The sequence below is a fragment of the Lissotriton helveticus genome, chromosome 6 (assembly GCF_964261635.1).
Source record: "Lissotriton helveticus chromosome 6, aLisHel1.1, whole genome shotgun sequence".
Lineage (NCBI taxonomy): Eukaryota > Metazoa > Chordata > Amphibia > Caudata > Salamandridae > Lissotriton > Lissotriton helveticus.
This window is the reverse complement of record NC_136067.1, coordinates 1,236,049,491-1,236,063,784: the sequence shown is the minus strand read 5'-3', so window position 1 is coordinate 1,236,063,784 and position 14,294 is coordinate 1,236,049,491. Positions and strand designations below refer to the sequence as shown.

The following is a 14,294-nucleotide window of genomic DNA, read 5'->3' as shown; positions in this document are numbered from 1 at the left end:
CGTCTGGTCGCGGACGGGCGCAGACGGGCAGGACTTTGGCTTGACTTCGGCGCGACATCGGCGCGCCCGCTGCGCGCGTCCGCTGCGCGGCCGAGGACACATGGATTATATGGGCAGGGGCGGAGCCAGCTGCAGGTCGCTGATTGGTTGTGCCCTGGAAGTTGCAATCACTTCCTCCGTGGTGGGCGTGGCGCCGTCCCTCCACTCAAACCAAACTTTTGGCGGTGGACCGGGGATCAAGTGCGCTTTACATATAAGTAGGTGAGTGCATTACAAGTTTAAAAACACATTACAAACACTTTAAAACCGTGTGCAATCGTTGGTTTTACCAGCGCTCGAAAATTGTACTCTCCTACGTCTCACTGTGCTTCAAAATCAACAGAGTGAAAGGCAGGCGCGGCTTAAGAGCCTGTGGGGAGCCAGCTGCAGGTCGCTGATTGGTTGTGCCCTGGAAGTTGCAATCACTTCCTCCGTGGTGGGCGTGGCGCCGTCCCTCCACTCAAACCAAACTTTTGGCGGTGGACCCGGGATCAAGTGCGCTTTACATATAAGTAGGTGAGTGCATTACAAGTTTAAAAACACATTACAAACACTTTAAAATCGTGTGCCATCGTTGGTTTTACCAGCGCTCGAAAATCGTACTCTCCTACGTCTCACTGTGCTTCAAAATCAACAGAGTGAAAGGCAGGCGCGGCTTAAGAGCCTGTGGGGAGCCAGCTGCAGGTCGCTGATTGGTTGTGCCCTGGAAGTTGCAATCACTTCCTCCGTGGTGGGCGTGGCGCCGTCCCTCCACTCAAACCAAACTTTTGGCGGTGGACCGGGGATCAAGTGCGCTTTACATATAAGTAGGTGAGTGCATTACAAGTTTAAAAACATATTACAAACACTTTAAAATCGTGTGCAATCGTTGGTTTTACCAGCGCTCGAAAATCGTACTCTCCTACGTCTCACTGTGCTTCAAAATCAACAGAGTGAAAGGCAGGCGTGGCTTAAGAGCCTATGGGGAGCCAGCTGCAGATCGCTGATTGGTTGTGCCCTGGAAGTTGCAATCACTTCCTCCGTGGTGGGCGTGGCGCCGTCCCTCCACTCAAACCAAACTTTTGGCGGTGGACCGGGGATCAAGTGTGCTTTACATATAAGTAGGTGAGTGCATTACAAGTTTAAAAACACGTTACAAACACTTTAAAATCGTGTGCAATCGTTGGTTTTACCAGCGCTCGAAAATCGTACTCTCCTACGTCTCACTGTGCTTCAAAATCAGGGGCTCTAGCATGAGCTGAGCCTGTCTGCAGTGTTCGGAACCATTTCCTTACTGCTGTTCCAGTGATACTGCCATACCATATACTCTTAAGTGCATTATAATCCTCGTGGTTATTGCAACTCTGGTTTGGCTTTATGAAAACATGTCGTGTTTGGTGTCATACACTTTGGGATACTACCCCCTCGCCAGTCCTGGTGATGGGGATAGCATTCCCCCCTTCTAGAGGGAGAAGACATGTTACTTTACTGAAAACGCGGTTAATCCTAACCAGAGCCCCAGAATCACAAAATGGATGCTGCTGCCACAGACACATGTCTGGCCTCCTGCTGCTGACCGAAACTTGGCAGAGGACGCCTGGACAAAGGGTTTCCTGTCACAGGGAGGTGTCACACCACCCCAGACAGGAGATAGTGGATTGTAGCAGGGAGGGTTGAAAGAAACTAGACACTGCCTGGGGCGCACAAGGTGTCCCTGGGCAGATTCCAGTCAAACCGGTTCTGGGGCCATCCAGCCCCAGTCCTGGTGCGAAACTGGACAAAGGGAAAGGGGTGTAACCACCCCCTTCCTGGGTCCCACCCATAGGAGGGACCTAGCAGGTAATCCAGCCCCTTGATTTGGAATAAAGGTAGAAGCTGTGCAGATGCAAATCAGATTATCCTGACTGAAACTTATGAAACGAAACTCTGGACCCTTCCACATCCCACTCGACGTGGAAGACTGAAGAATCTCCCTTGTGGTCAAGGAGTGACCACCCTGTGCAAACAGGCACCATCCAGCACCTCAACGTTTGCTTTGTTGCAGTTCCCGCCGGAACTCGAGCGACAGAGATCGACAAGACCCAGCGTGCCTGCCTTCTAACAGCCCGATCCACAGTCTGTGCAGAGCTGAGACCCGTGGAGGCGACCTGAAGCGTGGGAGCTGCCATCTTGGAAAAACCACGAAGCGCTGACCGTGCAGCATCCGAGGCTCCCTCGAAGCTGTGCATTGGAGTTTGAGACGCTCCAGCCCGAGCAGCTTTTGCCCCAAAGCTCACCCCTCCACACTCGACGAGTGCTGCGTGGAGCCCTTTTGCATTTTCCTGCTCGACGCGTTGGTCCGGTCGCTTGCCCGTTGGCTAGTGGCCCCAGAACCGACGAACCTTTGAATTTGCTCTGCTAGTCTGGTTGCTCCAGACTGGCCCTCGCTCCCCTGAAAAGGAGAACCCGATCTGACCTTCCTCGTCCGGTCAAGAAGCGATCTTCGAATTCTGCGTGGGTTGCCTTTGCCAAGGCTTGTTGACTCCGACCCGGAAGCCGACACCGCCGACAGCGAGAGCCTTCGTGGGACAGCTCGTGATCCACTCCTGGACATCCTCGGTGCCCCAGAGTCCACGTGGCAGCGGAGACAAGCTTCACGACATCGACCTTATTGCGCCCGACATTGCCTGGTTCCTTCCTGGTTCCTTCCTGGTCACTGGCTAGTGACCCAGACTCTGTCCCCTCTGCTTTCAGATACTCTACAACTTCGATCCACCCTTGGATCGCACCGGACACTTCTCTTCTGGACGCCTGCAGCATCTTCATCTCCAGGCACCCTAGATCTTCGTGACGAAACCCGACACATCTTTGCACCTGTGCACCCGCTTCCTGTGGGTGAGGTAACTCTTGAACGCCGGTGCTCCTGTAGTGGTTTACACCTCTAGTGTCTAAGTCTAAAGTTTTGTCCTTCTAGTCCAGTCGGAAGACTCTTAAAACTGTAACTCGATAACTTTTACGCACCATTGACTTTGCATTGGTGCATGCTTGTGCTTTCTGCACTGCACCCGAATCCCGCGGGCTACTCCCGTCCTAACTGCTGTTAGTCCAGTGTAGTCCCAGCGATTCCCAAGGCCCTAGGCCTTACCCCTGATCGATTAGTGATTGTTATACCACTTTTTTGATATATGGTTTGAGTGGCCATCGGCCTCATCCATAATTGTGCAACTTGTGTATGTTATAATGTGCTTTTATTTAAATGCTTGTGCTTCATTGCTCATAAAGAGTAGTGGGGATTATTCTAAGAATAAATACATATATCTTGATAATATATAACTTGTGTGGTGTCCTTTCATTTGGTATTACAGGATTGCATATGGTAAAACAGATGGCTTCACTCGCCCTCTGAAGTTAAAGCCTTTAGGCTGCTTAGTCCATGCTACCCCTAGGATAGCTAGTCTATAAGGTTGTCTTACAACCACCACCATAAGGGATTGTTTGGGCTGATATAAGGTGCCCCCAGAATTGGAGACATCATACATCAGGCCAACTTCTCACTGCAACCCACGCAGGATTGGAAGATCGTTTCTCATTCGGACCAGCAAGGTCAGATAGATTACTCCTTTTTAGGGGAGCAAGGGCCAGTCTGGAGCTACCAGACTAGCAGCGTAAATTCAAGGTTTCGTGGGTATTGGGGCCACTCGGCAACGGGCAAGTGACCGGACCAACGCGTCGAGCACAAAAATGCAAAAGGGCCCCACGCAGCACTCGCTGAGTTTGGAGGGGAGATCTTCGGTGCAAAAGCTGCTCGGGGCTGGGGCTTCTCAAACCCCAAAGCACAGTTTCGAGGGAGCCTCGGGAGCTGCACGGTCAGCACTTCGTAGTTTTTCCAAGATGGCCGCCTCCACGCTTCACGTCGCCTCCACGGGTCTCAGATTCGCTGGGACTGTGGATCGGGCTGCTGGAAGTCAGGGAAGCTGGGTCTTGTCGATCTCTGTCGCTCAAGTTCCGGCGGAAACTGCAACAAAGCAAACAGTTGGGCGCTGGATGGTGCCTGTTTGCACAGGGTGGTCACTCCTTGACCACAAGGGAGATTCTTCAGTCTTCTACGTTGAGTAGGATGTCGAAGGGTCCAGAGTTTTGTTTCATAAGTTTCAGTCAGGATAATCTGATGTGCATTGGCACAGCTCCTACCTTTATTCAAATCATGGGGCTGGATTACCTGCTAGGTCCCTCCTATGGGTGGGACCCAGGAAGGGGGTGTTTACACCCCTTTCCCTTTGTCCAGTTTTGCGCCAGAGCTGGGGCTGGAGTGCCCCAGAACCGGTTTGACTGGATTTTGCATGGGACACCTTGTGTGCCCCAGGCAGTGTCTAGTTTCTTTCAACCCTCCCTGCTCCAATCCACTATCTCCTGTCTGGGGTGGTGTAGCACCTCCCTGTGACAGGAAACTCTTTGTCCAAGCCACCCCTGCCAGGTTTCGGTCAGCAGCAGGAGGCCAGACTTGTGTCGGGGCAGCAGCATCCATTTTGTGATGCTGAGGCTCTGGTTAGATTTAACCGCGTTTAAGTAAAGTAACATGTCTTCTCCCTCTAGAAGGGTGGAATGCTAGCCTCGTCGCCAGAACTGGCGAGGGGGTAGTATTCCAAAGTGTAGGACACCTTACACGACATGTATTGATAAAGCCAAACCAAAGTTAGCAATAACCGCGAGGATTATAATGCACTTAAGAGTATATGGTATGGCAATATCCTGGAACAGCAGTAAGGAAATGGTTCCGAACACTGCAGACAGGCTCAGCTCATGCTGGAGCACCATCTCACATAAAACCAAGCACTCTGCCTCCAGGATTGTAAAGGCCTGCCATAGGAGTGACTTATAGGTGCATATGTGTCCAGATATACGTTTAGACATAGGTATACTATATCTAAGCAAGGGGTGATTACACCACCTTGCCCCAGCTGAGTGATCAGCCAGTTGTGTCGATTTGAATGGCCAGCCAGGGGTGGCAAAAGATATGCTGCAGCCCCTGGTAGGCCTTGGATGCACCTATGCCCTGGGCACCTATAGTGCACTGTACAGGGGCTGATAAGGTGTCCAATACCAAATTGGTGATGTACCTATAGTACATGGATAATGATTTAGAGAGAGAACAGCAGGCTGTGGGTCTGATTAGCAGGCCCACAGCCACATTAAGTCGAAAACCAGTGAAGCAAAAAGCAAAAATTGGGGTGACCATAGGAAAGCAGACCCTACTCTCCTACAGCGATTAAGACCGCGGTACGAGTGTCAGTGGCGCCATTTAGGGCAGCTTCGGCTTTATCGAGCAGCCAAACTGGTACTCTACGTATCAGAACAACTAAAGTCGAACAGACTCAAGAAGACATCAAAAGCTGCTGACTCTCACTATCAACAGAGGAAAGGGGGTCCCCCACCACAAACGGATCGAATCAGGTGCTGGAACAAACCTCAGATTCACCTCATATTCAATCGTAGGGTCATAAACACAATACTACCACTTTGACTAATGAGCGTCCAGCCTACAGCATTACCTACGTTCCATCACCAGCGCCAGCAGTAGTGAAACAAAAACACGTTAACACTAGCAAAGCCATATGGAGGAGCAGGGAGCACAGCAGGGGTCAATAACAACATCATCCGGGTTCCAGAGACCTTCTGTAAGACAAAACCAAAATAATAATAAAGACCGCAGCTCAGAAGCCTTCTCTGGTCCTAGGTGTCGAGCATCCCCAATTTCCAGTGGATCAAGCGGGCTAACCCGGCAGCCCATCTTCACCTCTGGAGAAAATGACCAGGGAGAAAATTCATTAAGAGCCTGCCAAGCAAATCAATCAACAAATTCTACCATCGTAATGTTCACACCAAAGTATAATTCGAAGGGACCTTTTGATACCTTGAATAGAGGGAATATTCTCCAACTACTAGGGGAAATATCCTCATTAAAAGGCATCTACACAACCAACCTTTTATCAATTGAATTTATCAAACCGGACATAGCACAAGGCAGGGAATCCACCAAGGCAATCTGGGTTTCAACTCAAATTGCAAACAAGGTCCTGGAAGAAGGGGAAACCTTAAAAGCTTGGGGCATATGAATTCTCGTGCATTACAATACTGGATATCCGCTCCCAATACTTGCCAGGTTACGCGAAGGAACGACCAGTAACAGAGAAAAAATATCCTTGGTACTTAAGGGTGCCTGAGGACGGTCACACTACAAGGAACAGGTGATGGACACACAAACAGGCTCCAATTACCATCATCCCCCTAATTCTGAACACACTCCAATCATTAGAACAATTAATATAGCCAGACCGACCCAATGACAAATTTTCCAACATAACAATCGGGGAAAACACGACAAAACTACCCTGTGGCTATTCTCATGGAACATAAATGGGCTCAGCAGTAAGGCAGTAGACGCTGAATTTCTAAATTACCTCAAAACCTTTGATTTTGTCCTCTTGCAGGAAACCTGGTTAGAGGACCCCCTGCATCTAGAGGGGTACACTTGCTTCCATACCCCATTTCTAAGGAAATCGAAATATGGCCACCTACATTAATATAACAAAAATCAACAGCGCGCAGGAATCTCCTTCCTCCTTACCACCTGTAAACACTATTAAGATTCACCTAAACCTTAGCGGCAAAAATGAGTAGGTGCTACTAATTAATACATACTTAAACCCGAAATGGAAAAAACGAGTCAAAAATGTTATTAGAACATCTGCTTCAAATAATGAGTTTGCATAATACACCTAACCTCGTCTTGTCTGGCGATCTAAATCAACAAGTCCTAGGCACAACATCAATTGAAGACTTACAGGCCCATTCCTTCTATTGGAACATACCAACTCAAATCAAAAGCCGCCAGGGAAAATCCCCTAAGAGCAATCTAGAGCTGTTAGAAGACCTGGAGCATATTGGCCTAAGGGTACTTAATGGAATATTTGCTGACAATTCTCACCCGGCCATCTCATTTCACACGGAATTTGCAAATTCTACAATAGACTATACTTTAGCTTCTCTTTCCTTTTTTCAATATGTAATAGGCTTCTGCTTTGGAGATCGAGGGGACAGTGACCATCGGCCGCAGGAAGTCTTAATTGAAGCTCCCCCACAAAAACTGATACTTAACCCAGTTGGTAGGCAAGCCTGTCACACTATAAACTTAAAAAGAATCAAGTCATCCATAGCTAACACCAGGGAGGTGCTCTTGGCAGCAAAACTGAAGTTAACAGAACTTAATTATCCCACCGGAAACCCATCCAGCACATGGGAAACTTTCATGTCTTTGTTTTCCAAATCTTATTCAACCATAGTCAGATACACCACTCCTAATGATCCAACAGCGGCAGGGACGGTCACGTGCGCACAGTGGACACATTTGAAACTTCTCAAAAAATCTGTAAGCAAACTTGTGAGATCGTTGAGGCTCTGCCCTGGTGACAAGAACTTAAATCACCAAATTGGCAACACAAAGGCTAAACTTAAAAAGCTTAAGTGGGACATTAACAGATCCAATGAAAACGAATTCTGAGCAAAACTTCATGAATCTAATGGAATCAATAGCGCACGCTTTTGGTCAACCATAAACAAAATCTTACATCCGGCTCACAGAGGTTTAGCATCACACATAAACAGAAAAGGCATTGATATCCTTCCTAGACACTCATTTCAAACAACAGATACCTGATTCACAAGTATTTCCGGACAGCCAATCAGTTCCTCTAACCCAAATCATGATGAATACAGAGGAAGAGCCTAATGAAATCGATGACGTCATGGTCAGGAAACACATTTTTAAAGGGAGGAAGGAAGGAGCCCCAGGGCCTAATGGTATTCCACCAGCACTTTTTAAAGAAGACCCGGAATACTGGTCAGAAATACTGGCCCCTCTCTTCCGTTCTGTTAGGCAGTGCGAGACCCTACCTGCATCATGGAAGGGCTCCATCATTTTACCAATCTATAAGGCAGGCGACAAAACTTTACTAAAAAATCACCGCCTGATTGCATTATTAGACTTTGAGGCCAAATATTTTGCAGGCAATCTACTCGTAGCGATACAGGACTGGGCAAAAGAGAATGACATAATCCCTCCTTACCAAACAGGGTTCTGCAGAGAAACTGGTACAACAACGAACTTACTAGCAATGTCACTGCTTATCGACAAGGTAAAACTATCCAAAGCAACTCTCCATTTTTGCTTGGTAGATTTTAAGTCGGCGTTCGATACTGTCCACCGAGCAATACTGTGGAGGAAATTGGCACTCTGGGGGATAACGCCATCACTACTGACACTCCTGATACAATTACACTCCAATACTTGGATACAGGTAAAGCTCTGCAGTGGCTCCCATCTCTCAAGGTGCATTCCAACAACTAAAGGCCTGAAACAGGGCTGTGTACTTGCACCAACTCTTTTTAACCGTTATACAGCAGACATGACACCAGCCCTCAGTGCCTGCAACGTGCACGCTCCTCGTTTAGGTGGCAAAGCCATTTCCAGTATGTCGTACGTGGATGACGTTGTTCTAGCAAGCCATACTCAAGTCGGTCTACAACGGCTACTCAACAAGTTGCACGAAAACGCAGCCGAAAACCATCTTGAGGTTAATGTCAATAAAACAAAAACCCTGACAATTAATGGGAAACAACTGTCGCATTCCTGGTTTTTGGGAAAAACTTCAATTGCACACTCTTTCTAGTACAAATATCTGGGGGTAATAAATGACAAGGGTGGCCATTTCTTTAAACAACTCGAGGCTATCAACAGGAAAGGGATGGCGATAGCGTTAACACTAAGGCTTCTGAAAACAAAATTGACAGGACCAATTTTTTCGCCTCTGCTTCAGGTAGCGCAAGCAAAAATTTCTCCTTCGATTACCTACGGCAGCGAAGTCCAGAAGGGTAGGGGTGCAATGCTGCTGGATACTACCCTGACAAAAGCATACAGACTCATGCTAAACCTCCCGTCTTATATCTCGCCTGCACAGATGCGACTCGACTTTGGCCTAACCAAACAACTCCTTGCAAGGCAAGGTTCTTACATAAAGTGCTGGCACAAAATTAAGAACTCACCCAGGAACACATTGAACCACCAGCTCTGGCAAGAACTGTGCAGTACACCCACCTCACCGCCCAAAAAATGCTTGGAGGAATCCTTGGGTATTATCGGATTAGCTGACCTGTGGGAAACTCCAACAACCCACTTGCACTTCAAGCACGTAGCAAATAAGGTCATCTAGAAGTTGCCTCTTATAGAAGACAAAGCAGCCTTTGCACGTAGGAGCCATGCATGGATGACACTGAGCGGTTATAAATCCTTTGGGCCACAGGCATATTTTACACTAGGGTATTCAAGGAAAACCAAAGAAACCTTTTTAAAACACAGGTGAGGTATCTTCCCAGCAATACCACATCTTCCATTCTGGCAGAGAGAGAACCTTGGGACCTTGTGCAGGTTATGTGGGGACGGGACTGAGGACATAGAACATCTTATTTCCTCCTGTATTAAGTGAAAAGAGGAAAGGGTGGGCCTACTAAAACCCTACTTCAATGACCGAGGGATACGATACCGGAGACAGGCGGCACTTACTTGCTTCGACCCAAAGAACCTGCAACTAAACGGAAAGTTAGTGAAGTCACTAGCAGTAACAAAGCAAGGATCAGCGGCATCCAGGGCAAGCACAAAAACTAAACAAGGCTTAGCCTTTTGAACTTTAAAACTGTGATAGACCCGGGTTTGTTCTAAGCATACAGCAAGCAATATGACCACTCTTACACGGGAGACTCATCCACTTTTATAAATGTACTTTTAATTTTTTAACATACAAGATCTTTTATTAATAATGTGCAATTTTGTAATGGTTTTAATTAATGAAAAAACAATTAAACGTTTACATACTTACTTAGCACCAAAAACAGACATGTCACACTATTCCCCATGCACACCGTTCAGAATTAAATTATCAGTGACCCTCCGGTTAGACACACAGACATATGATTTGATCGCTCCCGGAGCAATTCATTTCCCACCTATTAGTTTAGCATGCATTTACTTTTCATTTATGGTGTGCACTATACTTAGGCGAACGGCAACCAAATAGATAATATTTTGTTCTTTTTAACCTTGTCTCTAACCCCTGCCTCATTGTACTCATGACTAGTTCCTGTAATTTATTATGAACTTTGACAGCTGCATAATACTTTGTATTCTGTTTGTTTTTATAGATGGGTCTTTGTGTGGAATGCAAGACCATGGTTCCAATGAACACACCAACTTGTATTGTATGTGAGGCACCACTGTTTCAGCAGATGCAACCACAAGCCAGTATCACTTTGAAGGTAATGACCTCTATAAAACACGGCACATTAATAAAGGAAGAGAGATAAAGGTATGATCGATAAAATTGCTTCAACTAGGTAGCATTGCTTATTCCCTTTTGGCTTGGTCTTGAGCCCTTACCCAACAGCTGAGTCAGTATCATTGACTGCAGACTGATGGATTTCCAGAGGTTAATAGAAACCAGCATTGGCATAGCCAATAGGTCTCGTCTTTGGGACCTTAAACATGTTTAGCCAGAGCTATTGGCTTTGCCAATGTCTTTAAGCTATGTCATAGAGCAGACTGTTTGCTATGCAACATGTTGAAAAGTTATAATGAAAAAGTCTTATAAGCATTTTTGTTATCTTATATATAACCAAGAAGACATTATGTAACAACCCTATTAAAAAAAGAAGGAATGTAGAAAACGTCTTCTAGGTTTTTGTCTTTGCAATGCTGGCAACTTCTTCCTGCTTGCTGCACTGATGGGGTGGTGCTGTGCTGATGTTGAGGTGGTGCTGTGCTGGTGCTGAGGTGGTGGTGCGTCGTGCTGAAGTGGTAGTGTGTTGTGCTGAGGTGGTGCTGCGTCATGCTGAGGTGGTGCTGATGCTGAGGTGGTGGTGCGGCACTGGTGCTCAGGTGGTGCTGAGCTGGTGCTCAGGTGATGCTGAGTTGGTATTGTGCATATGTGATGCTGCGCTGATGCTGAAGTTGTGCTGCATTGGTGCAAAATTACTGCTGAGGTGAGGGTTGTGCTGGTGCTGAGGTGGGGGTTGTGCTGGTGCTGAGGTGGGGCTGTGCTGGTGCTGAGGTGGGACTGCGCTGGTGATAATGCTCTGAAGCAGAGAGTGGTACTGCTCAGGTGGTGCTGAGTGCTGAGGTGATGCTGTGCTGGTGCTGAGGTGATGCACTGGTGCCAAGGCGGTGCTCCACTAATGCTGAAGTGATGTTGCGTTGGAGGTGATGTTCATGTGGTGCTGCGATGGTGCTGCTGAAGTGGTACTTAGTGACAGTGACTGTTGCTGAGGTGGTGCTGCACTGGTGCTGTGGTGATACTGCGCTGATGCTGCCTTGGTGCTCAGGTGGTGCTGTGCTGGTGGTGTGGTGGTGCTGGGTGATGCTGTGCTTGTGCTGTGCTGAGGTGGTAGTGCTGGACTGATGCTGAGGTAGTGGTGCTCTGGTAGAGTGGTGGTGTTGCAGTGGTGCTCAGTTGGTGCTGTACTGGTACCCAGTGATGATGAGGTGGTGCTGAGTGATGTTGTGATGCTAAGGTGGTGGTGCTGGGCTGGTGCTCAGGTGGTGCTGAGTGATGCTGAGTTAGTGCTGTGCTGAGGTGATGCTGTTCTGATGCTGCGGTGGTGCTGCACGGATGCTGAAGTGGGGCTGTGTTGGTGCAGACTTGCTGCTGAGTGCTGCACTGGTGCTGAAGTGGGGCTGTGGTGGTGAATTGATGTGGAGGTGGTGCTGTGCTGATGGTGATGTGGTGCTGCACTGTTACTGAGGTACCACTGTGAGGAGGTGCTGAAGTGGGGCTGTGCTGATGCTGAGTTGCTGCTGCACTGGTGGTGGTGCCCAATGAGGTGTTGCTGAGTGACCCTGACTGGTGCTGAGGTGGTGCTGCACTGGTGCTGATGCTGTGGTGCTCCGGTGGTGCTGTGCTGATGTTGAGGTGGTGCTTAAGTGGTGCTGTGCTGGTGCTCAGGTGGTGCTGTACTGGTGCTCAGGTGGTGTTGTACTGGTGCTCAGGTGATGCTTAGTGATGCTAAGGAGGTGGTGGTTAGCTTTTGTGGAGATGGTTCTGAGTGATTCTTTGATGGTGCTCAGGTGATGCTATGCTGGTGCTGAGTTGGTGCTGCGCTGGTGCCAAAGTGATGCTGCACTAGTGCTGAGGTGATGCTGCGCTAATGCTGAAGTGGTGCTGCACTGGTGGTAAGGTGGTACTGTGCTGATGCTGTGGTGGGACTGCACTGGTGCTGAGTTAATGAGGCGCTGGTGGTGGTGCACTGATGCGGAGGTGGTGCTCTGGTGCTGCATTGATGCTGAGGTAGTACTGCTGTGGTAGTGAGGTGATGCGCTGGTAGTGCTGCACTGGTGCATAGGTGATGCTGAGGTGGTGTCCCGGTGCTGAGGTGGTACTACGCTGGTGCGGTGCTGTGCCAGGACTGAGTGATAATGAGGCGGTGCTGTGATGGTTTTGTGGTGCTCACGTGCTGCCGAGTGATGCTCAGGTGGTCCTGCAGACGTGGTGCTGTTTGACAATGAATGGTGCTGTGCTGATGCTGAGTTGGTGTTGCATGGTGCTGAGTTGGCGTTGTGGTAGTGCTGAGGTGGTGTTGCTCTGATGCTGCGGGGGTGCTGAGGTGGTGCTGCGCCAGTGCTGAGGTGGTCCTGTGCTGGAACTGAGGTGGTGCTGTGCTGGTGTTGTGGTGGTGCTCATGTGCTGCTGAGTGATTTGCACTTGGTGCTGCAGTGGTGCTTCTGAAGAGGTGTTGAGTGATGCAGACTGGTGCTGAAGTGGTGCTGTGGTGCTACGCCGCTGCTGAGGTGGTGCTGCAGTGGTGTTGCACTGATGCACTGGTACAAAGGTGGTGCAGAGCTGATGCTGTGGTCGTGCTAAAGTGGTGCTGCGCTGGTGCGGAAGCGGGACTGAGTAATGCTGAGGTGGTGTTGAGTGATGCTGTGGTGGTGCTGAGTGATGCTGAGGTGGTGGTGCTGCGCTAGTGCTTAGATGGTTCTGAGCTACTGCTTATGTACTGTTGAGGTGATGCACTGATTCTAAGGTGGTGCTGCGCTGCTGCTGAAGTGGTGCTGCGTTGCTGCTGAGGTGAGGCTTTACTGGTGCTGAGGTGGGAATGCACTGCTAGTGGTGCACTGATGCGGAGGTGGTGCTGTGCTAATGCCGAGATGGTGCTGTGCTGATGTTGAGATGGTACTGCGCTGATGCTGCGCTGGTGGTGAGCACCGAGGAGGAGGAGGTGGTGCTGCTGTGCTGAAGCTGACTGAGATGGTGCTGTGCTGATGCTGAGGTGGAGCTACGCTGATACTGTACTGGTGCTGAGGTGGTGCTGACTGAAACTGAGGTACATAAAAGAAAGTAGGTTGTTGGCCAAAGTATTCGGAGGAGGTCTAGTTGTGCTTCCGAGACTGAGTATTGAGTATAGATGCCACAAAAGTGAAGGTAATAGGCTATTGACCGGTTGGCCCATCAATCTTTGAAAAGCACCAGCCCACGCAGATGCTTAGCACCACACGTGCACTCAGCCATGATGCACAGTTCTCAGGAGATTTACTGCATTGTTTCCATTATATAATCTATGACATTTATTTTTTTTGAAATTCAGTTATCTTACAGTATCTCAAATCCTCTTAAAAGGATAAAGTGCAACACACCGGAAGCCAAAACAACAAAATCAACATACATATAAACCCGCTTAAACACATCAGCACCATCATTAATGTACAGTAAATTCAACTTTGAAGCTCAGAATACCTACAGGGGAGGAAGCGCACTGAACGAGAAAGAGCTGCAATAGGAAACAAGGCTTTTTAATGTGTGCGACTGCAAGAGTACTGAACAGCCTATGAAAACAAATACAAATTCGGACGGTTTGGATCTTGTTACATTGATATGCTTATCATGTAATGTATTCAGAACAATGAGCTGGGCTAGAGAGGTTAATCTGCCCAATAGCTCGCATGTTCCGTTCATCTCCCAGAAAGCTGATTTGTGAGGGAGGTTATAAACTGGAAGGGGCATATGTATCAAACGATTTTTTATTCGCAAACGCTGCGATTCGCAAAAATACAGCGCTTGCGAATAAAAAATCGCTAAACGCGATGTATGAGCTCTTTTCTCATCGCAAAATTAAGGAATTCCTTAATTTTGCGTAAGCATTTAAGGAATCGCAAAGTGCGATTCCTTAAATGCTATGTATCATGCACCCAAGTTGTG

General features: G+C 48.3%; 1 protein-coding gene across 1 annotated transcript in view; it reads left to right on the top strand.

Annotated features, from left to right (window-relative positions):
- DZANK1 (double zinc ribbon and ankyrin repeat domains 1) overlaps positions 1-14,294 on the top strand; it is an 846,943-nt gene that overhangs the window by 399,241 nt on the left and 433,408 nt on the right. The window contains exon 9 of the mRNA XM_078648955.1: positions 10,249-10,362. Within this exon, the coding sequence (XP_078505081.1) occupies positions 10,249-10,362 (114 nt within the window). The remainder of the gene's footprint in view (positions 1-10,248; positions 10,363-14,294) is intronic.